This window comes from Callospermophilus lateralis, chromosome 19 (assembly GCF_048772815.1).
Source record: "Callospermophilus lateralis isolate mCalLat2 chromosome 19, mCalLat2.hap1, whole genome shotgun sequence".
Lineage (NCBI taxonomy): Eukaryota > Metazoa > Chordata > Mammalia > Rodentia > Sciuridae > Callospermophilus > Callospermophilus lateralis.
Genome location: NC_135323.1, coordinates 36,557,782 through 36,582,945, shown reverse-complemented (window position 1 = coordinate 36,582,945; position 25,164 = coordinate 36,557,782). Strand labels below are relative to the sequence as shown.

The 25,164-nt window shown below is 52.0% G+C and overlaps 1 protein-coding gene across 4 annotated transcripts in view; it reads right to left on the bottom strand.

The window, feature by feature from the left end:
* Positions 1-974: 974 nt before the first annotated feature.
* Positions 975-25,164, bottom strand: part of Iqce (IQ motif containing E) — a 48,539-nt gene continuing 24,349 nt past the window's right edge. For 2 of the 4 annotated variants that reach the window (XM_076840156.1, XM_076840157.1), the window contains exons 13-22: positions 24,183-24,367; positions 22,177-22,281; positions 20,428-20,518; positions 15,464-15,640; positions 12,954-12,980; positions 8,366-8,476; positions 7,754-7,878; positions 6,720-6,814; positions 5,852-5,929; positions 975-4,398 (exon numbers count right to left, since the gene is read on the bottom strand). In XM_076840156.1, the coding sequence (XP_076696271.1) occupies positions 4,271-4,398; positions 5,852-5,929; positions 6,720-6,814; positions 7,754-7,878; positions 8,366-8,476; positions 12,954-12,980; positions 15,464-15,640; positions 20,428-20,518; positions 22,177-22,281; positions 24,183-24,367 (1,122 nt within the window). In that variant the 3' untranslated portion in view covers positions 975-4,270. Of the gene's footprint in view, positions 4,399-5,851; positions 5,930-6,719; positions 6,815-7,702; positions 7,879-8,365; positions 8,477-12,953; positions 12,981-15,463; positions 15,641-20,427; positions 20,519-22,176; positions 22,282-24,182; positions 24,368-25,164 lie in introns of those variants that run through there. The other 2 variants (XM_076840158.1, XM_076840159.1) reach the window with 2 other exon arrangements.

Genomic DNA, 25,164 nt, shown 5'->3' with positions numbered 1-25,164 from the left:
CCTGTTCCAGAAACAACGATTAGGCAGAATCTGGAGAAATTCCCGCACGTACACACATTTTTATTTCTTGATGTTCAAGTTCCTCATTTGTGTCCAAGAAACAGAAATTTAGAGGGATAGGGTGTCCATGACAACTCAGAATACCCACGTGGCAGGGAGCGACTCTCAAACCCCAGCCCCAAGGAGGACCCAAGTGAAATGCCCGAGGCACAGGAAGCTGGGGCTCCTGCGGCAGATCACCCCCTTTTAGGGGCATGTACAGAGAAACAGCAAGATTGCATCATGGGAAGGAAGCAAGGGCAATCTAGACAAATGCCTCCCTTACAAAGGCCAGGAACAAGTAGCACAAGAAACGACAGACTCTCTTTCCAAAAGATTCTCAAGGAAATTATGTGTGAGGTGTGAGAAATCATAAATAAAACACTCCAAAGATCATCAGATCAACTCCCAAGTCCCCTGAGCCATCTTGAGAGTTCCTTTTCAGCCTCCAGACTTAGTTCCTCTTGGGTACTTTCCAGGCTCTGGGGTTCCCTGCTTGGGGTAGTCAGCCTAGTGCTAGTGCTTCCAGGAGGCCCCTGGGGAGGTGGGATCCTTGAGAAACCGCGTGTGCCCATGGCACCGTCTTCCTGTTAAGTCTCCAGCGCTCAGATATTCTCCGTGCCGAGCATGAACACTGCTTCTAACACCCAAGGAGGAATTTCAGAATTAGTTTAGACAGGTTATAATGGAATTTTTATTTAGATCTTGAAGGTTACAGTGCTTTCCACAGAAGTTATTTATATTTTTAAAAGTGAAGCAAAACGGCTGGGCTTGGTGGATCTGAGCTAGGATGGTCTTTTTCTAATGTAACTGGTCTTTTTGTAGGGAAGGATTCTGGTCCATCTGAGGGACAGAGAGCACAGTCCTCACTTCCCTCGTCAGAAGACAAGAAAAGACATTCACCAGGCAGAACATAGCCTTCATATGTGGTCAGGGTCATCTGTCCAGAGGCCTGCACTAATGCACAGACTCACTCGAGCCAACAGTCCCTAATATGTCACCTACTTTGTCTAAACACCAGGCTCTGGGCCTGGGGATGTAGCCCCGGTTGGCTCCGCCTACCAACCTCGCAGTCAGGTCCCATGGGTAGAGGGCTGAGGGGCTGGGAGGCTGGGGTCTTGCCTTCTCTGGCCCCTCTGCTACTCCTTGGTGGACTGCTCAGGCCTGCTCTCCATGCTGCATGTCTCTCTCTGGGGTCACACTCCCCACAGAAACTTGCTGCTGAGTTCCCCCGAAATGCACCTGCCACAGGCTGTGCCCTGTGCATGTACACCTTGTCTCCATTTGGCTAGTTTCAGGGCAGCCTAGTTGGTCCCAGCCCCTTCCATGAGCTGTGTCTGGTGGGTGGACAGCCATGGTACCACCTGGATTCACCTCTCTAAGTCACCTGGAATCTTCAGAAGGGCACTCCCTACCCCAAGTGTCCTAGCCAAGGGACAACATCCTGGAAAGGTCCTGCCAGGGCGGTGTCCCAAGCTAGCCAGCCTCCTGTAAATCTTTGGGAATACCTAAGTCCTACACGCAGTGCTTCCGTGAAAATGAGCAGCAGGGACAGGGATCCGCATGAAGTATGCACCTGGTCCAACACACCTGCAAGCACCAGCTCAGGTCAGCAGGTGTGGCTGCCACCCACACAGTGCAGCCAGGTCTAGATTTTCACTTGTCCTGTTTAGAGGGCGTGGGATAGAGAAAGTGTCTTTCTCTTAAATCTGGACTATCTACGCAGCCTGTAGCGGCAGGTGGTTTTGCTACTGTTCAAGTTCAAGGTGATGTGGTGGTGTTGCGGTGAAGGTCAGGGTTGAGCCCCCTTCCTCTTGCACTTTTGCAACAAAAGGCTCTCTCCATGGCTATCCTGCTACCCAGAAGGGGGCGGTCTCTTCTTCCTTCACAGGAAGGTGAAGTTCTAGGCTGACCTGGCTGCTGGCCTCTTCCCCTCCTGCCCAAGCCAGCAGCAGCTCTTGTCCCCACCATCCCAGAGCCCAGGCCTTGGGTCATGATGCCATGTGGCACAACAGCCAGGCAAGCAGTCCCAGCAGAGGACTGGGTGACCAGCTGGAGCTGGTGGCTGAAGACAGACTTGAGGTATTGTCACTTACTGAGGTAGCTTTAAGACAGAACATTTGCTTTTAATTGATCAACAATGCTTACCAAAATAGACAGGACAATGTACATATTTACAATTCTCAGGGCGTTTTCTTGGAAAACTCAAGCCCAGGGGCTGCTTTTAAACTCCTTGGCACTGCCCCTTGGCCAGGCCCCTTACAGTTCACGTAAATGGGATGCCTCGAATGGACAGCCCTTGGCCATGGGCTGGGGTACCCTTCTACCCCCAGCAGCCTCTCGGAGGTACAACAAGCATAGGCTTGTTCACCAAACCTGAGGCAGGGACGTCCCTGTCAGAAAAAAAAAAATCTTCAACCCCATAATCTAGAACTCGGGCCACTGGTCCCGAGGAGTGAATGATGTAGAAATGCCCTCCTTTAATGGGCCACCTGTGCTGCCTCCTGCACTCAGTGGGTGGGTGTGAGGTGCTGAAGGAGGGTGCAGGCTGCTAGGGGACACACCTAAGGGATCCAGTGAAGGAGGTCTACAGAGGGCTCATGTCAGACTCAAGGTCAGTCAAGACTCCAATCAGTTCAGTGGGAAAAAGAAAATGGATTCAGTAATCCACAGTCCAAATACAGGAAAAAATTACAACAGCCAGGCCCCTGGCACCATGTTTTTCTACTCACCATGTAAGCAGAGCCTAGGTGGAGAAGGCACTGGGCACCAACCTGTGTGGCACACAGGTCCTCCAGCCTCACTTAGCCCCATCACAAAGAGGCAGGGAGGCCCCCATGCTCTGGTCAGCACAGGCTCCAGTCCCTGCTGGACCTGTTGAAGCCAAATGCAGCCCAACTTCCCAGAGATCACACTGGAAAGCTGCCATGTTCAAGAGCACTGGCTGTTCAGTTGTGTGTGTGGGGGGGCTCACCCAAGGAATGAGACTGTACCTAAAGGTAAGACCCCTAGGTGCCCCCATCAGTTTGGTCCAAGAAGGAGCTTTCTAACATCAGATCCCTCCTAGGACAATGGCCAGCCCCAGGTGGGAAGTTCCCCAGTGGCTGGCACTGAAGCAGCCCAGTCTGCAGGGATTCTGAAGAGTGGACTTGGGCTACTCAGGGTCTGGACACTCTCAAAACCTTGTCCAAGCTGAGGCTCTTAATTTTTGCCCACCAGCAAGGGCTAATTTCACAGATGAGACCCAAACTGTGGGCTCCTCAAGGAAATTCCACAGTGTACACCTCAGCCAGCTTCTGTGGGGTCACCAGGTCAGTGTGCTCCACCCCAAGGGTAACGGAGCTACCTCTAGACCCCAAACGAGACTTGTCCCCACCCGAGACTTTGCTTTCTCCAGGATGACAGGCCTGTCTTCTTACCCTGCTTCCCTGAGGATGACCCTGGAGGCTAAGGCACCTGCCCTGGTGACAGAGTGGGAAGCAGCCACCTGTTTCTTCTGCAAAACCAGGTGTGGTGCTGCTTCTGTGATTACTCTCTTCTACTTTCCAGTGTCTGTCCACTCACGAGACTCCACCCAGACTCCTTCCCAGGAAGGGCAGCTCTAGGCAGCACCCAGGGGAAGGAAGAGGGAGAAGGGGACCTGCGGGTGGGAGCTCATTGTGGGGCCCTGGGATCTGCAGCTCCTCACTGGCTTAGAAGTGGCTACATCCTGTTGTGGAGCTGGGGAAGCCTGGCTCACCCGCAAAGGTGCAAGGGTGCTTCCACTGGACCCCAGGGGGCCAACGTTGGTTATGGCATCCAGGATGAGGATGGGTAGCATGTCCCGGACTCCTGTTGAGGTGGCTCCTCACAGGTCAAGGTCAAGGTCAGGTGTAGGTTGTTAGGAGAGCATCATCTTTACAGAGCTCCTTGGCTGTCCCCAATGCAGGGGGAATAGGCCTGTGGGCACTGAAAACCACTTTGGGTGCTGTGGCAGGAGGTGGCAGAGCAAGGTGGCTCCCTGTGCTTCCCCAGAGAGGAAGAGAAAGGCTGCCAGGATTCCTCCAACAGACCAAAGAGCAAAATACAAGGAAACTGATGGGTGCGGAGGTGCAGGAGGGATCATTCTTTCTCTAGGAAGATAAATCATCTTTCCAATTTAGTTATGAATTCTCTAGAATGTGCTTTGTCCTTTAACCCTACCTAACCTGTCCCTGGCAGCTGTCACCATTTGGAGACAATGGCCAGGGACCTAGAACGGGGAGGGGGTTTTCTTTGTGGGCAGAGGTGGCATAAAGACAACATCATCGGAGTCATCGGAGTTGATGTCATCCAGGGCTGGGGGCTTCATGGGCTGTAGCTCCATGGAGGAGGACCCGGCTGAAAAAAAGAGGAGTGAGGTCAGCCACGCCAAGTTACAAGTGGCTCTCTACTTAGGGCTGCCAGCCAGCATGGACACACTACACCACCAACACCTCCTGGCAGGCAAGCCCAAGGTCCTTCCCAGGAGGAGGGAGCCAAAGGCCACGTATACACTGCCAGAAAGCCCTCTCTTACTTCCCAGCTCCGAATCCTCAACTTGAAACATTTGTGCAAGGAACTGGACCCTCCGTGGAGGGCCAGCCCTTGTGAAGACAGGGCTAATAGCCACTTGGGAGAGAACCAGGTTCCTGGCTCAAGGTGTGGCTTCGGGATGAGACAAAGGGGCACTGGTGACTGTGAGCGCCCCATGTAAACACTTTAAATCCTTATTCTCTGCTGGAAAGAGGCGCCACCTCCAGGCTGAGTGGGGACAGACAGGAGGGAGGGCTGCCACTGAGGAAGGGGCCGTTCCCACCACAGCAGAGCCCGGGGGCTCCTCAGAAAAGAGCCTTACTCTCACTGCTAATAAACAGGGACCAGCTGCTGTGTTGAGATTTAGGAACAGGGGAGTTTAAGCAACCACGGGCAGATACCAGAACTGTGGCAGATTTTTTTTTCCTGCAACTTTCAAGAAATTAATATGAAAGTGAAAAATTAAAGTTAAAAACATCCATTTTCAAGGTTATTTTCATCTTTTTTTTTTTTTTTTAAAACACCATCAGGTCAAACAAAGGCTTCGCTTATACTTTACACAGACCCGTGGCCTTAGGCCAGTGGCGGCAGAGCACCTGGACGCGACCTGAGATCACACTCTCGGGCAGGTGGGTGAATCTGCCTCTTCAACTTCACTTACATTTAGCAAGAGGAGGAAAGGGCAGCACCAATGAACACTTCAGCCCTGATCAAATAATCTAAAGGTCGTCAAACACCAGGTCTGAGAATCAGCGTAAACTGGGCTTTGAGAGAACAATTTAAAGCCTTTTAGGCGCAGAGGGTTACAAGCAGGCTGCTGGCCTTTCAGGCTTTGGTGCCTGCATGTCGCTCCTGAAAATCCTGGGGCTGCTGATCTTTGCTCACTCAGCTTAGCAGATGCAAGTTTTGGAGAGAATGTCAAAGTCCAAAATGCTCCAGCTCTAATAAAGCCACGGAAAAATGGCTCCAGTGGGTGAAAGGCAACTGCAGATGTGTTTCCAGGCTAAACATGGAGTGAGATTCTCAGCTGGGTAGCAGCTGTGTCCTGTCCCCTCCGAGACATGCCTCCTAATGTGCTTCCCTCCCTAATGTGTCCCTGGGGAGCGAAGGGGCATGCCTACCCAGAAAGAGATGGCCGGCTAAGAGCACACAGGCCACCAGGCCTGGGAAGGCTCTGACTTATGGCCTTATCCTTAAGTGCGACTATTCTGTCATCAGAGAACGAGGGTGACCCCCGTGGGAAGGTACAACCTCACCTGCCATCAGCCCCCACACTTACCGGCGTGGGGCTGAGCGCCTGCGGGCTCCTCTGGCTCATCTTCTGCAACCTCCTCACCGCTCACTTGGCTCTTCTCACCTGAAGAGGCAAATTGGACCCACTGCACATAAGGCACTGCGTCCTGTCACCGACTGGTGACCCCTGGCTGTTTCTACCTTGTCATAGCAAGTGCCTGCTCTTTCCCACCCACCCTTCCTGGTTCCACCGGAGGCCTCGGAGCTAAGTGCCACGACTTCCCTGTGTGAGGGTGTCCGGGGACACAGGACCCAGCAGGCTGTGCTCACAGTTAAGCTTTGGACTCCACTTCCCTGCTGGTGACGGCCCCCAGCCTCCCACTGCCTTGTCACTCCCGCCAGCTCTCCAGTGGTAGAGGCCGCCACTGCAAGCAGCTGTTGCGGGTCTGCACTGAGCGTGAGGCAGGACTCAGGCTCGTCGATGTGGGGGCTGAGAGGGATTTCCCAGCCGTCTCTGCACCACTCCCCACTCTGCACATGAGCAGAGTGACCCCAGAGAAAGTCCGGGGCCTGTGGGGATCACCGTCAGGGTGGGTGGAGCAGGGGCACAACAAATAAACAAACAAAGAGAACAGACAAGGAGGAAAACCCCCTAGCTCAGGCTGTAGCTGAGGAGAATGAGGACACAAAGCTGGGCACGCAGAATGGACGTGTGGTCAGCAGAGCTGTGAGCAAGGAGCTCCTGTGAGCAAGTGCCCTGCCAGGGAGGACACTGGAAGAGGGTCTTCCTGGTTTCCGGGGTGGTGGCCACCGTGTGACAGCCTCCCTTGCCTCCTCACTTGCCCAAACTGCCTACAAGGTGGCTATTCTTTTGGCTTAACCCCTGGAGGGCCCGCGGCTCCTTGTGTCCTTACCAGGAGAAGCCGTCCGGGAGGGTGGGGAGGCCTCTGGGTGCGTGACTGGAGCAGCTCTGCTAGGTGCGGAGGTGGCTGTCCTTTCACCACCGGAGCTGGAAGACAGAAAGACCTGGGCCTGGACAGTGCTCACCAACTTGCCCGGGCAGTTGTCCCACCATATGGACACTGTGCTCTGGCCCAAGAGCCTCAAAAGTCCTCAGGCCCACACCGAGGTCAGGCCGTGCAGGTTTATAAGCTGACTGCAGCCATCTTCCTGCCCCCTCCGTCTCTGGTTCCCAGTGAACATGACCACAACACACAGCTGCCCACCTCCTGGTCTGGCTGACGGCCCCGGGGTGGTGGCCAACCTAAGCCAAGCCCTTGGCACGTCCTACACCACATGGTTGCAAACTGAGACTCAGACTTGTCTGGCTCTCCTTTGTGGAGAGAAGCTGCACACTCAAAAGCAGTGGGTAGCTGCCATTTTCTGCCACGCAGCACAGGGTCTGAGGAGGAGAATGATTGTGACTACAGGGTGGGACAGGGGAGCAGCACGCCTGCCTGGGGTCCCAGACCCTTCACACTCTGCAAACGCCACCTTTGTGAGCTGACCAAAATGGGTGCTCTAGCAGGGATGCAGGGACCCAGTCTGTCCTGTGTGGATGGGCAGCTGCGGGAGGGTCCTGGCAACACCTGTGTCTTGCTGAACTCTGGGATCATGTCACATTTTTCTTTAAAAAGGGATGGTGTGTTAGCCCAGGCTGACCACAGTTTGCCAACTGATGGTTGCCATGCTAAGGTGGCATGGACCCCTTCATCTTGTTTCCACCCAGCACCAAGATGCACCTCTAGGAAGCCCTCCTGCAGAGGGCCAGATCCTGTGGCCCACGCCATGGCTATGTGAGAAATTTCCCAGAAGGTCTAACTCTTGCCATGGCTACAGGCCAGGACCTGGCTCACAGACAGCAGGCACTGCACCAGCTCACTGCCATGCCCCTGCACCGGGCTTCCCCCATGACACAGCATGGCTGCGTACCTTGACCCCCACTCACCTGGTGAGCTTGGCCCGAGCCAGGTGTCCCCGGAGGACAGACTGGATGGTGGTGATGGCCTCCTCCTGCCCTGGGCTGCTCTCAGCCTGGGCACTGGGGCTTGGGACACAGGGCGTGGGCGAGCTCTGCAGTATAATAACAGCAGGGAGAGAACAGTTTGGCAAGCCCTGCCGGCATGGCTCTGTGCGCAGCAACCAAGCATGGGGGGGCTGAACAAGTGCCTTCTCAGGTGTCCCCCATTATTGCTGTCCTAATCAGATTCCTGCTTGTAGGATGTTCATTTTGAAACTCTGGAGATTCTTAAATAAACGTCTTCTTTGCTGAGGAGGGGGCCGACATGGGAGCATAAACCTGTACTAGCACCTGGCTTCCCTGCGAGGCAAATGTGCCACTTGAGTCTCCAGACCTCAGACAATCTGGCCTCTAAGGCGGAGTCCACCGGGGCCAGCACCAGAGGTGCCACAGCTGGGCTCACAGGCTGGAGTGTGGGGCACACCCACCCAGCAGGCAAGACAGCGAGAGAGAGCCCGAGTGAGCTTTCCTTGGCTGACGAAGCACGAGAGAGGAGGCGATGGAGAGAACTGGGCCTGCGTCCCGCCACCTGGATGTTACCTGCTCTGGAACACCCGGCAGACCCGGAGATTCTGAACCACAGGATTTGCTCAGTAACAGCTTTGTTCGGGCTAGATGTCCCTGGAAAACTGCCTGGAGCAAAGTGGCCGCCTGCAGGGAAAAAAGGAGGGAGAGGGAAACTTAAATTCCCCTGGTAGATGGTGGGGAGGGTAAGGAAGATTCTAGAAGGAGAAGTTGTACGGGCAGAGGAAACGCCTTCCTGTACTACTGTGTAACCGAAAGAGCTGCTCAGAGCCTTCTCCCTCACTCTCCCTCACCACCCTTCCACCTGGAAGAAAAGGCTCAGGCGCCTCATGCCACAGGGGACAGAACCACTGTGGCACACGCACAAGCCAGATGCTAGGTGGACCTCGTGGCTGCAGCATCAGCCCGTGCTTCACCCAGACGCGTTTTCAGGTTGGGAGAGTTTATTGTTTCATCTACATTATAGGCATCTTCTAAAACCCACAAAGGTCTCCAGAACAATCGCAAGGGACCTACTTATCCTTTGGCCTTAAAACTAGTGATTTTCTTAAGAGTGAGCACAGGTTCCCAAGGCCCGAGTTGAGGCCTGCAGTTTGGGGGAGGCACTGGGTTTTGAATGACCCTGCCTCTTGCCTGGCTCAAACTCTCCCGTGTGGCAGAGCACTCGCTGCTCTCAGAACACTTAGGAGAATGACAAGATGCTTCTGGAATGACTGTCAGGAAGACAAGCCCTTTCGCTTTTTCTTGAAGGCAAGGTGACGGAAATGTCATACACACAGACTAAGGAGCGAGTATGCAAGGGAAGGGGAGAGGCCACCAGTTATGAAGGACAAATAACCCACCGAAGTACAGCAGCCACCCAGCCGACCGAGCCTCAAAAGAAGTACTGCCAGTTGACAGGTGACGGCACTGGCTGTAAATGAAGCCAACCAAAGACGGAGGGAAGGCACATGAGGATCCTCTGTGCCCGAAGCTTGCATGTGGTGACACAGCCCTTTGGTGACACTATAAAGTGGGTCTCACCATCATCTTACTTCAGAGACAGCACGTGCTCAGCCTCCCGCGGGGTCCCTGGACCCTTTTCTCGCTCATTCATTAAAAACACACTTACTGAATCCTTCCACACACAGCTTTCAGGGACATCTAGCATGTGCAAAGCTGTTATCCAGCAAAAGGTGGTTCAAAATCTCAGGCCCTGTTCTAGGAACCAGGGATCCAGTGGTGGAAAGACAGGAGGGCCCTACCTGCAAGGAGCTAGCGTCCTAGGGCAAGTGTCACTGCCACATGCTGTGAGAAAGTTAATCCAGGGCATGGGGCGGGAGTGATGGGTGTGGGCACTCAGGAAGGGGCTCTGAGGACCTGCCTTTCTATCCCAGTTCTGAATAAAGTGAGGGGCAAGACTGAGGGCGGGGGGAGGCTCCTTCCTGGCAGAGGGCGCAGCACACAGGGTCCCTGTGGCAGCAATGTGCCAGACTCAAGGTGCGCCAGAGTACACCAGGCTAGAGGGCTGGTGCATGGTCAGCATGCAGGTTGGTAGGAACAACTCTGGACTTTTCTAAGTGTGACAGGAAGATAAGGCGTGGTCCTAGCTGACATTCTAAAACATCTGCCTGGCTGCTACAAGGGATTAAGTTCTGGGGGGCGGAGGGGAAACTATTGCTACGGCCTAGGCAGGAAGATGGGGTCTGGGCTATGGCGGGAGCTGCAGACCAGGGAGAAGAGGCTGAGTTTTGTTCACTTCGCAGGCGGCTCCAGGTTTGGCTGGATTGGAGGTAGGATGTTGGGGAAAGGGGGGGCAAGCAGGTATATGGTGGGCATCGTGTCTGAAGATGAGCAGTGCCGGGGAAGAGCAGGTCTGGAGGTGAAAAGTGAGAGTTGCACAATAACTTGAGGTGGTGGAATCCAGGCCTGGGGGTGGGGGGTGGTCCTGGGGTGGGGGAGGAGCCTGCTGGCTGGGAGGAGGTGGACTCTGCAGGGTCCTGCTGCCCTTGGGTGCCACTGGAGGAGGGTCAAGGCAGAGACACTGCAGACCCTGAGATGAGAAGTACCACCAAGAAGAAACCCAAGCACCAAAGGCTCAAGGGGGTCAAGTCACAGGCTGATCCCTGGGAAAGACCCACTCTGGGTTGAGCAGCTGGTGACTGCTGGATAGGAACAGGTGGGTTCTAAAATGGAGGTGAGCAACTGCAGAGCTGGAGTTTGGGGAGGTAAAGAATAAGGACAACAGATGGAGGGGAGCAGGCCCAGGGAGCACTTCCCATGTCTGCATCCTGATGGAACCAAGCTGCACAGGAGGGGACTGATGGGCATGGGGCCCTGGCTGCCGGAAGTGAGCCCCTGAGCCCCTTCCAACGCCCAGGGAGCTGGTGGCTTTCAGTAGGAGCCTGGAGCTGGTAGGAGGAGGAGGATGAGGAAGGGCTCTTGTGTTCTTATATTTTGAAGTTTTTTAAAAAACTGTAAAATACACATCAAGGGTACAAGGCAGTGGCATTAACTCCACACACTGTTGTGTGACCACTGCCTTATCACTCTAGGTCTTCTCCCTCATCCCACATGGAAATCTTGGGCTGTCAGCCATCACTTCCCATCCTCTGCTGCCCCTGGCCCTGGCAGCCAGTGACCCACTTTCTGTCTCCTTGGGTCACCTGTTCTGGACACTTCTTGTCACACAATGTGTGGCCTGGCTTCTGACTGAGCTTATGTTCCTGGTATGCTAAGTTGCACGGCGTCACATCCCCACCAGCAGAGCACCAGGGCTCCACCCTCCCACCAGGGCTTCTTGTTGTCTAGTTTTTTAACTGTGGCTGTCCTAGGGGTGGAGGTGGCCCTGCTGTAGCTGAAGGTCTCCTGACAACTTCTGTTTCTCAGTGGGATCAGAAGCAAGATGATCAGCTGAGAGTGGGGACAGAGCTGGGGACAGCTACAGAGTACAACATGGGGGTTCCATGGACTTGGGGTGAACTGACGAGGGGGCCCTGGGCAGTGCTGAGGGCTACCTGGCCGGGGTCACGTCATGTGCTTTCCTCCAGTCGTTCAGTGGGGCAAGGGCAGAGAAGGCAGGACGAGGACTCCCCAGGGAAGGGGTCTACAGGAAAGTACGATGACCCTGAACCACAAAACAAGGCAGTCAAGGCATAAGCAGGGTGCGGCAGGCCAGGAAGGGGGGACCCAGCGCGTGAAAGACCACAGGGCAAGGGGAAGGCAGGGCCTCAGAACTGCAGGTACCGTGGGAGTAACAGAAGACAGGAGCAAGGCCAGACAGTGACATTTGAAATGGCCATCATAGCTGGTAAGGACAGGGGAATGGCTACGGGGTGGGGCTGGCCAGGAGGCAAGGATGGCACCATATGAATAAGCAGGTTGAGGATGGAGAGGCCAGGAATTGGGTACTGATGTGGCACTTGGTGTCCATGGCTGAGGACAAGAAGGGACCTTCCTAAATGTCGAGTGGCAGGCCACTCTGGCAGTCCAGCACCTGCTAGCAAGGGGAACTCCTGTCACAAGGACCTGGACCTGAACTGTCCACCTGAAGCCTCGGGTGCCAAGCCTGCAGCATGCCCAGGGTGCTACTGCAGATACGACGCCAGGAAGTCTGGGAGGGTCCCACTGCTATTAGGAGCCCCCCACTGGGGCCTGCGCTTTGTGGGGCACAGTCCTAAACACAGCATCAGCTCTCTGGCAAGGGTTCCTTTCCAGAATGTGGGTTGTGTATGGTCAGTTTTTCTGCAACCCACCCAGGCCACCTGCTGGGCTGTCTGATGGATCAGGTGAGCTAACAGGGTTTCAAGGACAGCAACTTCATAGGAAGCACAGCCCCAGGAGCCAGGCAGAGCTTTGGCTGCCTGCTGGAGCACCTGGCAGCCAGGCAGCATCAGGGCTCAAAGTCCTTGCCTGGATCACCTCATCTAACTGCTCAGCCCACAGAGTAGCAGGAAGAAGCCAGCGGGAAGTCCTGCAGCCAGCTGCCCATCCTCAGGGCTGCAGGCTGCAGCCTTCCCCGCAGCCCAGATGGAAAAACACTGCAGTCCCACAAGGGCCAGAGAGAAGGTGGAGAGGCAGAGAGGCCTCCAAGTCTGGAACAAGGTAAAGGTTTATTTTTCTCAGTGCATTACTAAAAAGGGGGTGGTGGCTCAGACCCTCACTGCTCTCGAAGGTTTCTAACACACCCCATCTTATTGCTGACCTCCCTTCTAGCTTCTCCTCGACACATGGACATCTAGCTCCTCGTCCCTGATAGCTCTCCTGCCAATGGTGCCCCTTTTGTCCCTTTTCCCCTGGTCCCTCGTCACAGGGACCCTCCTGGCCTGTAGGTCGGCAGTCCTGACCCCGGCCCTGTCCCGAGTTCTACCTCAGCTCGTCAGATTGCTTGACACAGACTGATAAGTGAAAGTGTATTGAAAGAAGGAACTAATGAATGAATTTGAAAGTGTAAAATTGTTCCAATAAACACCCAATGTTTCTATTACTCAGGCATCCTAAGTCTAATGTTGGTTTGATTTCCTGAAAATCAGGACTTGATGATGTGTCTTTGAGTATCCCCTTGGTTACTGTGCTCCAAAGTCAAGACAGGTTATTTCAAATTGGTGAAATTAACTTTGCTTACCTCATTCAGGACAGCCTTTTTTTTTTTCTGAAATAAAGAAAATTTTAAAAATGAATTAACATGAGAAGGATGAATTCCTGACAATAGTTTTCATCCTTAATCTTGCTCTGCTCTGAGTCAATAAGAGCTGAAAATAATCACTTCTGACCTTAATGGCTGAGTCGGCAAGTCCAGCCCTGCACAGGAAGGCGCAGGAGCCAGATCAAAGGGCTCCCAGGGCTAATTCAGGGCCATTTGAATGATAAACAGAATAATGTCTATAATTAATTTTTTTAAAAAGACTGAAAAAATAAAAAGTGTTGAGTCCATAGTTACATTCCTCCCAACCCTGAGAGGGAAACAGACAGACGGGGAGAGTCACTTGATCTGCTGAAGGTGACCATCAAAACAACACCTTACTCTGAAACTGGCATTTCCTTAATACTTGAAGGGAAATAGCTAGGGACTGTGCTGTCTGCTTAGGAGGACCGGGAACAGGGGAACTCAGGGCAATGCAGGGGTCCAGCTGCCATCCGCTAGGCCCGGAGAGTCCCTGCAAGTAGACCAGGAGAAGGGAGAGAAGGGGCATCTCGGGCAGGAAAGCTGGCAAGAGCTAGGAGCCGCAGGTCCCCCGTGTGGCTGGTGGGGAGCGTGGGAGGAAGCATAGAAGGCAGGTCCGTGTGCTAAAAGGAAAACCCTGCTTTACAAAATAGAAGGATGAGAGTGGGAAGACACTGCCCTTGGAAAACATCTGAAGTGACCAGGGGTTACTAAGTCTAAGTTAGAGGACAGGGCAGGACAGTCACTGGGCGGACTCTCCCTCTGCAGGCTACTGCTTCATCATTAGGCAAGAGCTAGCAGTCACCACACTGACACACAGGTGGGACCACCCATCTCACTTGTGGGATGAACACAGTTTCACCTACGAGATATTCTTTCCAGTAGAACTTCTTACTTAGGAAATAGAGGGACAGAGGAACAAATTGAACAACACCATGGGAAGCAATCAGATCTGAGGTGTGGAACAGCCAATAAGGCACTGGGGCCTGCACTCTTCAAAAAGAAATGTCTTTAAAAAGAAAGAGAAGGCCTGAGACCTAACCAACCAGTGAGGAGCCCAATCCAACCATGCCTGGATCTCAGCTTGAAACTGAGAGCTAGGAATGGCTCCTGGCACATTTGGGGAATCTGAATACGAAGGACCCAATATAGAAAAGTATTGTTATATTCTTAGGTGCAATAATGGTATTGTGTGCCAGGCACAGTGGCCCATGCCTGTGGCTCAGGAGGCTGAGGCAGGAGGATAACAAGTTCAAAGTCAGTCTCAGCAAAAGCGAGGCGCTAAGCAATTCAGTAAGATCCTGTCTCTAAATAAAATACGAAATAGCACTGGGGATGAGGCTCAGTGGTTGAATGCCCTGGAGTTCAATCTCCAGTACCCACCCTCCTCAAAAAAAGATAATGGCATTGTGGTTAAGTAGGAAAAAGTCCTTCTTAGAAGATATGTGCTAATGTTTCATATCTGAAGCTTTCTCTTGAGTGTATCTGGGGAAAATATTATATATATAAAAAAGAAATACGGCTGAGTATTAACTACCCTTGAATCCAGGTGCTGGCAAGTTGGGTCCGGTATACTGTTGAATATCGTAAGTTCTTCCCACTTTTCCATAAGTTTTAAAAAGTCTTAATAATAAAAGCTGGGAAGAAACAAAGATTTCAATAGGCTTCACTGGCCTACTAGAACCAAGGTCTTGCGAGGTGCAGGCAAGGACAGAAGGTCAATTTGTCTGTTCAATTGGGGGAAAGGTGATAACTTATTTTTAACACTAGGTAGACCTTTTAGAGCACTAAGCTCACCTGAGGACACCAATGCCTCCCTCTTAAGAACTGCAGTCTCAGTGGTAGGGACCCCTGAAGAGCCCCCCAGGGGCTCAGGAGAGAGCGCTTTTCCTCCCTCACCCAAGGGGCAGAGAGGAGTCTCCCAGCCTGTTATGGATGGGCTGTCTGCAGAGCTGCCTATCAATGAAGACCCTCGTATTCCTGATAAGATGGACCACTCCTGCAGGCGCTTCCTCCCAGGGCGCCCCTGAGGAGGGCTGGCTGTGGGTAAGTTCAATTCTCCACATTATTTGTGTCCATGAACTGAAGCACTCCTGAGCTCTTGGATGCAGTGCTCAGGACTGGCAGGGGTGCATTTCCGGGATGTGGCTGCATGCACAGCTTTTTGCAACCCACCCAGGCCACCTGCTGGGTCGTATGACAAACCAGGGGAGCTAACAGGGTTCCAGGACTCACCATTGCCTTGTTTCTGTGTAGCAAAAAATGGCATCCTGTTTACCCTCCAAGGAGTAGCCACAGTGATCTTCCTGGAGACTCCCCTCCCCCTTTGCCCTTCCTGTACCTCTTTCTACACATCAATTGCACCAGCCTGGTGCCCAGCACAGAGGCCAGTGCCATGAACAACTGAACACCTTCTGTAGTTGGACAAACAGCTTAAAGCACGAGCGCCAGGCCCTCTGGGGAGAGCTCACCTTGTGTCTGTGGGCCTTCCAGCTGGCCTGTAGCGTCCGGGCGGCAGCCTCTCTCCTTCCATCGGAGCAGGGGATGGGGGACAGGGGCTGGGGGCAGCCCTCTGGCCCAGAATCCACTTCAGAGTCTTGCTGAGAGTGCCTGTTGCTGGGAGGGGGTGTGTAGAGCTCTCCGCAGGCCTACAGGAAATGGAAGGTGGACGGGCTGGTGCAGGGAAGATCTTGTAAGGACCTGGGCAGGACATCACCTGGCAGACGGCAGGCCACACTTATTGAATCTTATTCGTTTTGAGGAGGACCTGTTCCCGCACTGCCCACCACACCCTCGACAGATGCCGGGTAAGCACGTGTGCCCTGGACTCGTCTGGAAGCAATCTCCTAGGAGGAGTCTGTCCTGCCACTGCGGCATCTGCAGGGAGCTCACCCACAGATAGCCACGCACTTTCCAATAGCCATCTTTGACTTGAGAAGCACCCCTTTCAGGGCTGGGGTGTGGCTCAGTGGCAATGCTGGCCTAGCAAGGGCAAGGCCCTGAGCTCAATCCTAGCACTGCGGGGGGAAATTACCTGGTTTTCTGCAGTCCTTTTTTGGATATTTTTGAAGTTGAATATTATATTTTGACAATGATGTTTCTGGGATTACAGGTAAGATATTTCTAGCAAGGCTTTTGATACAAAGAAACAGGAATTGCTATTGTGACCATTAAAATACCACTGATTTCTATCATGTATGGGTTCAATTTATTATCCACAAGGACAATTCTCAATAAAAATTAAAATACTGAACTATTTCTCTGACATCTAAAGCTCAGTGGAGAAGCTCATCTGTATAGAAGGCCCTCACAGAGAGATGTGAGCTTCCGGCCATGCACGTGTAGCCGAGATGCCTGGTGCATGGCCCAACAGAATCAGCAGGCCACTAGGTATAGAAACCAAGCCTTTCACTTTCTGTATTATATGATGTTGTGACATTTGGGCCTGCTGACCCTGGAGAGAGGCACCACTTCCTAGGGAAGAAGGACTTCCCTGTGAGAAACTTTTCATATGCAACTCACGAAGCCCAGCCCACACCACCACCTAGCTCCCTTGTGTGACCCTCATGCACCAAGTTAGTGTTCCCTGCCCCCTAGCACCCAGGGCCAGGTACCCACGAGAATTGTTCAACCCAGCCAATCCTCACCTGCCCTTGCCTCACCTGGTCCTGCCTAGAGCAAAGGCCCTGGGCCATACTTTACTGCTGCCTCCTGCCTGTCCCCTGCGCCCCTATGCATCCCCATGTGGCACGCCTGCTCCCGTTTCTAGGGGTGTGTGAGGGTGGACCTCTGTGACAGTCATTCATGTCTGGGGGTCTCACCGTGCCTGACCAGACAAATCCCGCACATCAGCACAGCCACCCATCACTGGGCTCTCTGGGTGTGCGTCACCTGGGTCCACATGCTGCCACCTAGCTGTAGTGTTCTGAATTGTCCCCTGAAAGGCCTCACAGCCTCCCTTGACCCTGACTCATTCTCAAACCCTCATTCCACTCAAGTGAGGAGCAAGTCTTGTCACATATTTCATGCCAATGTGACCAAAAGGTAAAATCAGCCACTTAGAAGATGGAGGAACAATGACTCCAACAACTCTGGGCAGATGGCTAAAACAGAAATGGAGTTTGATATGCATATAAATTTGGTGAGGCACTGCTTCATTTTAACCTACAATTAACCATTCTCCCAGAATGGCTGGGAGCAGACACCCTTACTCTGAACAACACTGACCTTCCAGTTAATGCCACTCTTCCTTTTCTTTAAAATGGATTTTTTTTTTTTCTGATACTGGGGATTAAACCCAGGGCATCACACATGCTAGATAAGTACTTTACCACTGAGCTACACCCACAGCCCTTGTAAAACTTTATTTTGAGGCTGGCCTCAAACTTGTGATCCTCTGGTGTCAGCTTCTCGATTAACTGGGATTACAGGCAAGCACCACCATACTTAGCCAAAACGAAATACTTTTATAAGCAGGAAAGAAGCAAAACTAATTATGCTTATGAAGAAAAAATCCAGCCAGGGGTGGTAGCACATGCCTATGATCCCAGTGGATCGGGAGGCTACGGTAAGAGGATCATGAGTTCAAAGCCAACCTCAGCAACTTAGTGAGACCCTGTCTCAAAATAAAAAATTTTAAAAAAGGGCTGGGAGGTGGCTCAGTGGTTAAGTGCCCCTGGGTTCAATCCCTGGTACCCAAAAAGAAAAATTCAGACAAAAGAAAGGGAAGAAGTGCTTATAACTTCACCAGAGTAAAAGCTAATTTTGGCAGTACTTTCAGACATACTTCTAAGTAAAAAATTTTTTTTTCAGTAAAAAGAAATCTATGTATCTACATATATATACTTTTGGGGGGCGGGGGTTGTTTCCATCAAACAGGCCATAGGCATCTCTCATGTCATAACTGAAGACCCACTTTATTCTTTGTACTGACTGCTCAATACTGCACCGATGGGGACACGGCCAGCTCACGAATGAGCAACACACCGTGCTCTTGAGTTTGCTGCGGCTCCTCACTACTGCAGAATGGACTGCAGCCAGCACCCGTCACCGCCTCTCTGCAGACTACAGTGATGCCTTCTGTGGCCCCAGTCTCGGCGAGGACAATGGGAAGCCTGGGATCCTCAATGTGCTCCTGTCATGTGCAGGAACACAAATCTCAAGGTCATGTAAGAAGATGCCAGAACAAAAACATTGAACGAAATTTTGACACCAAGTGAAATCTCCTAAAGCCTGAGCTCAGAGAGGTGTGGTAACAGATTAAGGATATAATTCCTGGAGAAAAAGAACTTCTCTGCCATCTTACTGATGTGGCCTCTCTGTGCTGAACAGAGTTAGTGGAAAATTTAAATCCCAATTACTGGGAAGCAACAGACCCTGAGTACAGATCTCAAAGCAAGCAGGTGGCCCTGGAGTATGAAGCTGGATCCTTCTGAGGTGTCAACACATGAGTCAGGAGGGACAAGCAATTTATACCAAGGCCTCCTTTCCTGATTTATCTGTGTCTAGTTATTGTACAGAGAGGAAACTGGTGCTATGATGGTCTTCTGTGTTCAACCAAGACACTAACACAAGAGCACACACTTGTTTTTCTCCATTTTGAGGATTTACAGAAACCCTGAGCAGGCCAGAGACAGAGAGGTGTTTTCACACACAAAGCCTCTTTCTGTCCCCACGGTCTGCGGGAAAGGGGTTCCTTCCTAAGGGATATATGACTCTGAAAGTTAACAACGGGCAGAAACCCTGACATTTCTTTATTGCTGAGCACTTCTCAGGGGTCAGGGCTACAGAAATAGCCAAGTAACAAATCAGTAAGTCCTGTAGCCTCCCTGGTCCCCAAGGGCACTTTACTTGCAGAAGAGGTTTCAGTGACATCCTGTGCGTGACACAGATCAGAGAGGCTCTCAGGCCCAGCTTGTCTCACACAATGCCCTAGGTATACCACCAGACAAGAATGAGAGTCCAGGAGAACACTCAGTAGAGGCCTGTGTCCCTTGGGGTGGGCAGTGTGGCAATCAGATGAGTGGATGAACCATGAGCGTGCACAGAGAGTGGGAAGGGACAGTGACTCTGTGTTATTTAGAACATTATCCAGAGCACTGGAAAAACCTCCACAAAAGCATGCCCTCGGGGACAGCACAAAACCACACTCTCTGTCTGAGCAGCAGCAATGTTTTCACAAAGGACTGAGACGGACTCTCCCTGTTCACGCAGCACGCACACTGCCAGTAGGGTGTGCCACGGTCACGGTTGCTGCACAGCCTGCCTGGGCCCGGCTGGCACACACGCAAAGAACCACGGGCTTCCCCCAGCTGGCAGTGCTGCGGTGTCTGGATTTGTAACTGGAAATGTACTGAGCAGCTTCTCCAAACTCCCTTTCAGTTTGCCTTCTGCTCTTGAGCTGGCTTTGAATGAAAAGACCCTAAAATTAGAATCCAGCTAAGTAAACCAGCCTTGGAAGAGGAAAGCCAGTCCAGATCAAAACCAAACAAAAGCCCCTTTATGTTCCACAACCAGCAGGTGACAGTCCTGCAGGCCCATCCTCCCGGAGGCCAAGGGAACCGCCACCTGCCAGCCCCTTGCAGCTGACACTGGTCCTGCTGCAGCAGGTCTGGGGCATTCCAGGCCCTGCTCGGGTCTGTAGCAGGCAGAAGAAGGGTCACAGGAAGGGACTGCAGAAGAGGCTGCAACCTGGGCTCGTTTTGGACCCTTCTAAACCACACTGGCTTCATCCACCACACATTTACATGACAAGCCCTCTGGAGCAAACAGTGGCCACGGGATTTTAACACCTAAGTTGTTCCCTTTTAGACTGAGTCAGACCACACCTGCCATCTCAAGAATCTATGCATTGGGAAAAGATTCACAAGGGGGTAGAAGTGCAGGTAGCCCGGGGCTAACAGGGACAGAGCCACCCAGCTGACCCCTGGGTCAGGGAAGGGCAGGTGACCCTCACATGCCTGCCTCAGCCACAGCTGTCTCCTTGTATCCATCTAAATGGGCAAAGAGGGTCAGTGGCCAGGTCCTCACCACACTGTCACTCAGCACCACATGAGCCAGAGATCAGGGATAGAAGGGAAGAGGCCTGGGTCCCCCAGAGAGTGAAGCATATTTTGGACTTGCCTTTTGGGTCTCTGCAGCCTCCTTGATACAGTCAGAGAGCCCCTGTGCTACAGAGCTTGCCGCATGTTTGAGGTCTGGAAGATCTCTCACCAGCCCAAACGTCCAAGACCCGACACCAGTCTGAGAGGTCAATCCACTGACCAGGGGTCAACCATAGCCCCTAACTTCTGTACACACCACCCACATCACAGACATTGACTAACAGAGGTGGGACGGCCAACATCACAGTCAAGAAAGGCTCTGGGCGTGAGGATAAGCATGTGTGTTGCTGTCAGCTGAGAGTCCCAGTGCCCAATGGGAGATGAAGCCGTACCTCACGAGTCACTTCCATGGGAGCGCTGGGCTCCTCTTTCTTGGTTTCTTCCAGTTCTTGACACTTGTTGGTGAGTGTTTGAATTTCTTCTCTAAAGTGGAAAAAGAAAAGATGACACCTCATCAGTCACTAAGCGAGGAAGGGCCCCTGCACAACTCAGTGGGAAGTTCTGTGCAGAGACAGATGCTAGACAGGGTGCAGAGAGCCCACGGCCACCTCCCTGGTGTACCAGAAGCCCCACTGCAGGACAGAGCTTTCTAATGTGTCCCCCAAGCTGGGAGCCTTGTAAGGGTGGGGCTGGGGATCTCCAGGGTCAGCCTGATCCCCGAAGCATTGTCAGAACTCTGAAGAGTAGCCATTGCACGCAGGATGTGCGAGGCCCTGGGTTCAAGTCCCAGCACCACACACAAGAAACAAACAAGAAGAAGTCATAGCGTGAACCATGAACAGGAAGTTATAGCGTGGAGTTTTTAATAAACAATGTGAATATTTTCTTACTACAGATGCTAAAGTCAAACAACTTGTTTCTGGGCACCTGCCTTTTCAATTGAATTTTGGCTTCTGACAGTCTGAGTTATATTTCTCCTGAAAAGAAAATGTTCTACTTGTTTCAGTAATATGTACCTTGCTAATTATCTTCAGAGCTGAACATTCCCATTTAGATTCTACTCTAGTTTTCTTTTATTTTAAAAAATTGAGCTCTTTGCTTCTTGGTTGCTATTTCTAGAGCTGCTGTCCTCCATGATTGATGTGCTGCCTCACCTTGGGCAATGGAGTTGGCCGTCTATGGACTGAGACCTCTGAAACCTGCCTGCCAAAGAAAGTTCCGCTACTCAGCACTGGAGAATACTGACTCCCATCACATTACCACCATGAGGACGTTAGACCAGTCCTGAGGAGGTGTTTGGTATAGGCATGCTTGCATATCTGTGGGAGGTTGGTTCCAGGATTCCCAGATGCTCAAGTTCCTTAAATAAAATGGCAATATCTGCAAAGAACCTGTGCCTATCCTTCTGTATCCTTTCAATCATCTCTCGGTCACTTATAATACACAAATGCTCTATAAAAAATTGAGATAAGATTTGTAATATAAAATTCATTATTTTAAAGTGTATAATGAGGTGGTTTTCAGACTGTTCAGAATGACAATCATCACATTAATTCTAGAACATTCCAGGCACCCCCATAAGGACCCCATGCCTATCAGTGACCATTCCCTATTCCCTTCTGCTGGGCTCATGCAGTCCTCTCTGTCTGTCACTGGGAGCTGCCCATGTGACACTTTATGTAGATGGATGGCACTGCTGGGGCCTGTTCCAGGTCCCTCTAAGCTGCAGTGTGCAGTGCTCCCTTCCTGGCTCCTCCTATGTGTGGCTTGCCCTTGGGCTGCTCATCTAGCAACAGCTGGTGCAGGTATGGGGGGTTGCTTCCTGGCTCTGGTGACAGTGCTATTATGAAGGAGCCTGGGAGGCAACTCCCTGTGGCAGCAGCAATGTGTGGGTTGGAGTGAGAAGCCCTGGCCCATTCCGAAGGGGCAGAAGTGGCAGAGCCATGATGCGACACAGGCAGCACTGATGGGGAGCCTCTTCCCGGAGTTTGGGTTTCTACTCCAAAGGCAAAAGAACACCTGGAAATATCTCAGGGAGAAGTATGGCCTTTGCAAAACCCTCTCTGAGGCTGTGCTGAGCCCCCACTGGGAAAGGTTGGCACGCAGAAATGGGTGGGTCCTCTGTGAAATGTATCACCTACCGCAAAACCTGCTCATGCTCTTGCCTCTCCTGCTTGCCTTCCCTCATGCTCTCCAGCTCCTTCTCCAAGTCGGCCTTTGCTTGAAGCAGCTGCTTCACCTCCACACTGAACGAAAGAACCAGAGACATTTCCACCCTCATTAAAACCAGAGGCTGGGGCTGGGGTTGTGGCTCAGTGGTAGCGCGCTTGCCTAGCATGCATGAGGAACTGGGTTTGATTCTCAGCACCACATACAAATAAATAAAAGAAAGGTCCATCAACAACTATAAATTATTTTAAAAAACAAGAGGCCATCAAGGCAGGGGGTTGGCCTCCTTCCTTAGAACAGTGGACCAGGGGTGGGAGGGTCAGGAAAGGCCCTTGATTCTAAAGATGTGGTGTCAAGAGCAGCCCCGAGGGTCCTGATTGGGCACACGGATACCAGCATGTATGAGGGACTGCCAGGGGCTGGGTAGACACAGGAGTAAAGGCATATGAAGTCCTGGGGAGAGGTGCCACAGGATAGTCATGGAACACAGTCACTCATGCAGCACCCTCTGGTTCACACCACAGGTGCAGGTCTGAGCCGGGGAAGGACCTGCCCTGGCCTACACCGGGCCCTGCCCTCACTGAGCCTGAGGATATGCCCAGGCGCCTCCACTGAGTTTCCTGTGACCTGTGTGTGGCATGGCAGCCACAAAGTAGATTCTAGAGCAAGACATCTGCCTGAACCTCAGATCCACTGCTGTCTGTGCGACTTAACCCTTCAGGGTTCCCATGCAGAGATGCTCCCAAACTGTGTAGCAGAGCGCCTGTCACCTGCTAAGTGTGCAGCAGAGCGCCTGTCACATGATAAGGGCTCAGTCCGTGGTAGCTATGGTATTCAATAGCATAACAGATAATGCCAGAAATTATTTACCTTCCAAAATGACCAGTTTAATTAAAGACCTTTTTCTGAAATACTAATTTTTCTTTTTTTATACTGGGGATTGAACCCAGGGGTCTCTACTGCTGAGCTACATTTCCAGCTCTTTTTATTTTTTAATTTGAGTGAGGGTCTTGCTAAATTGCTTAAGGTCTCACTAAGTTTCTGAAGCTGGCCTTGAACTTGCAATTCTGGCTCAGCCTCCTCAGTCTGATGTTATAGGCACACGCCACTCACTGTGCCTGGCCATGAAATACCAATTTTTACAATGAACTTATCACTCACATGAATGCTCCCTGAGGCCACTACTCAGGTGCAAGGAGTGGAGTGTGAGGGATTCCCTTCCACCATAACACAAGGTAACTGAGCACTCAGAGAACCAGGAGGCAACAAGGAGATTTTTCTCGACTCCACTGTGCACCCAGATCCCTGGACTCATGCAATCAGAAGGCCTGGCAGCACCAGAGGCCTTGATCCCCAGTGAGCTCCCAGGGGATGAGACGCTCCCCGCTCCACAGGCCACTCCCTCTAAGTTGCAAGGTCACTGAAGTCTTGCAAACCTGAGATAAACATCTCAGAAGATGGGCAGTTGAAGTCATTCATGACAGATCAGAGAAGCCACAGGTAGAAGCAGGGAGACAGATGCCTAGTGTGCATGGCGGGGACTACAGACCTTGAAACATTGGTGAGACTTTGCCTCCCAACTCCCTTCCTAGGGTTGCACTGGACATTTTACAGTATTTACATCTTGTCTGATAGACAGATCATGTGCCATAAACATATTACTGAATTTCAAAACCACTCTGCCTAAGATGTAATTGATTTTATGCAATCAATGACAGTAAATTCCTGTCCAGGGAACAATTTGGGAACTCCTCTGGAATTCAGTATAAGGAGACTCCTGCGGCACTCTCCCTGGCCTCTCCCTTTTAAGGTGGCACCTAAATGTCTTCTTTTGGCCATTCAAGCAACTTTGATTTTACAACCAAAATATAAGAAGTCTTGACTCCTAAACAGTATTTACACAACAACCACCGTGAGCTCAGCATTTCTCCAAATTCATGACAACAGCCCTAGAAACAAGGTCCCCATGGGAACCTACTCTTTCTCCTGCAGCTGCGCCTGCAGCGCGCTCCGCTCTGCCTTCAAGCTCTTCACTGCCCCTCGGAGGCGCTCCTGCTCCTCCGGCCTTTTGTGTGCTGCGCTGTTGGAGACGGAGTGGGCCAGGGGAGTTGGTCTGTGGGATTCTGAGCTGTGCGGCTTTGCATTCTCCATTGAACTTACTTTCTGGAGGCAAAACAGGCATTTGTTAGACACTATTGTCTTTGCTTTCCAGTTAAGAACTCAGGAGACAGACGACAAGCCACAGGGACAGTCTTCAGCAGGTGGGAGCAGCTTTGCTATGTGACCTGAGTCAATCAGTCTACTGGCCCACACAGTTCCTGGAAGTCTGTGATCAAAAGGGGAGAACCTGGCCTGGACAAAGAGCCACTAGCACGACAGGAACAAGCCACAAGGCAGGCAAGGTGGACACACAAGGCTGGTCCCTGTGCTCGCTCAGCCCACTGCTTCCCTAGACTTTCTGAATTTCCAACCTTTCTGTTCCCAACCTTCAGCTGTGCTGCGGTCCTGTCAGGAAGGTGACCCTGAGCACGGTGTGCCCACTTCCATGCTGCCGACACCCAGCCCATAGAAGGCCCCCGCCCCCGTGTGCATCTGCTCTGGCTGCCTGCATTTCCCAACAGCTTTATTTGTAAATACACACAACATACAGAAACTTCTTATATTTTCTACTTTGAACTTATTTGTAAACATTCCCCTCAGGGTTTGCTCTGTTTGCCAAACAGCAGAGAGCTCAAGCTCAGTATTCTGGAAGGACCCGTTCTATAGGAATGGAGGCACCCACATGGGTTGTGAGGAAACGTTAATTGCCTAAATTTTCTGGTCAGTGGAGAGTAAATGAACAGTTTTCTGCAAATTTAAATATTAAACAAGTGGAAAGAAGTCTGGCCAACAGCCAGCAGCTGGGTTGTGGGCGCCTCCAGGGTCACGTGCTTGGCCCTGCAGCTACGCATAGAGTCTGA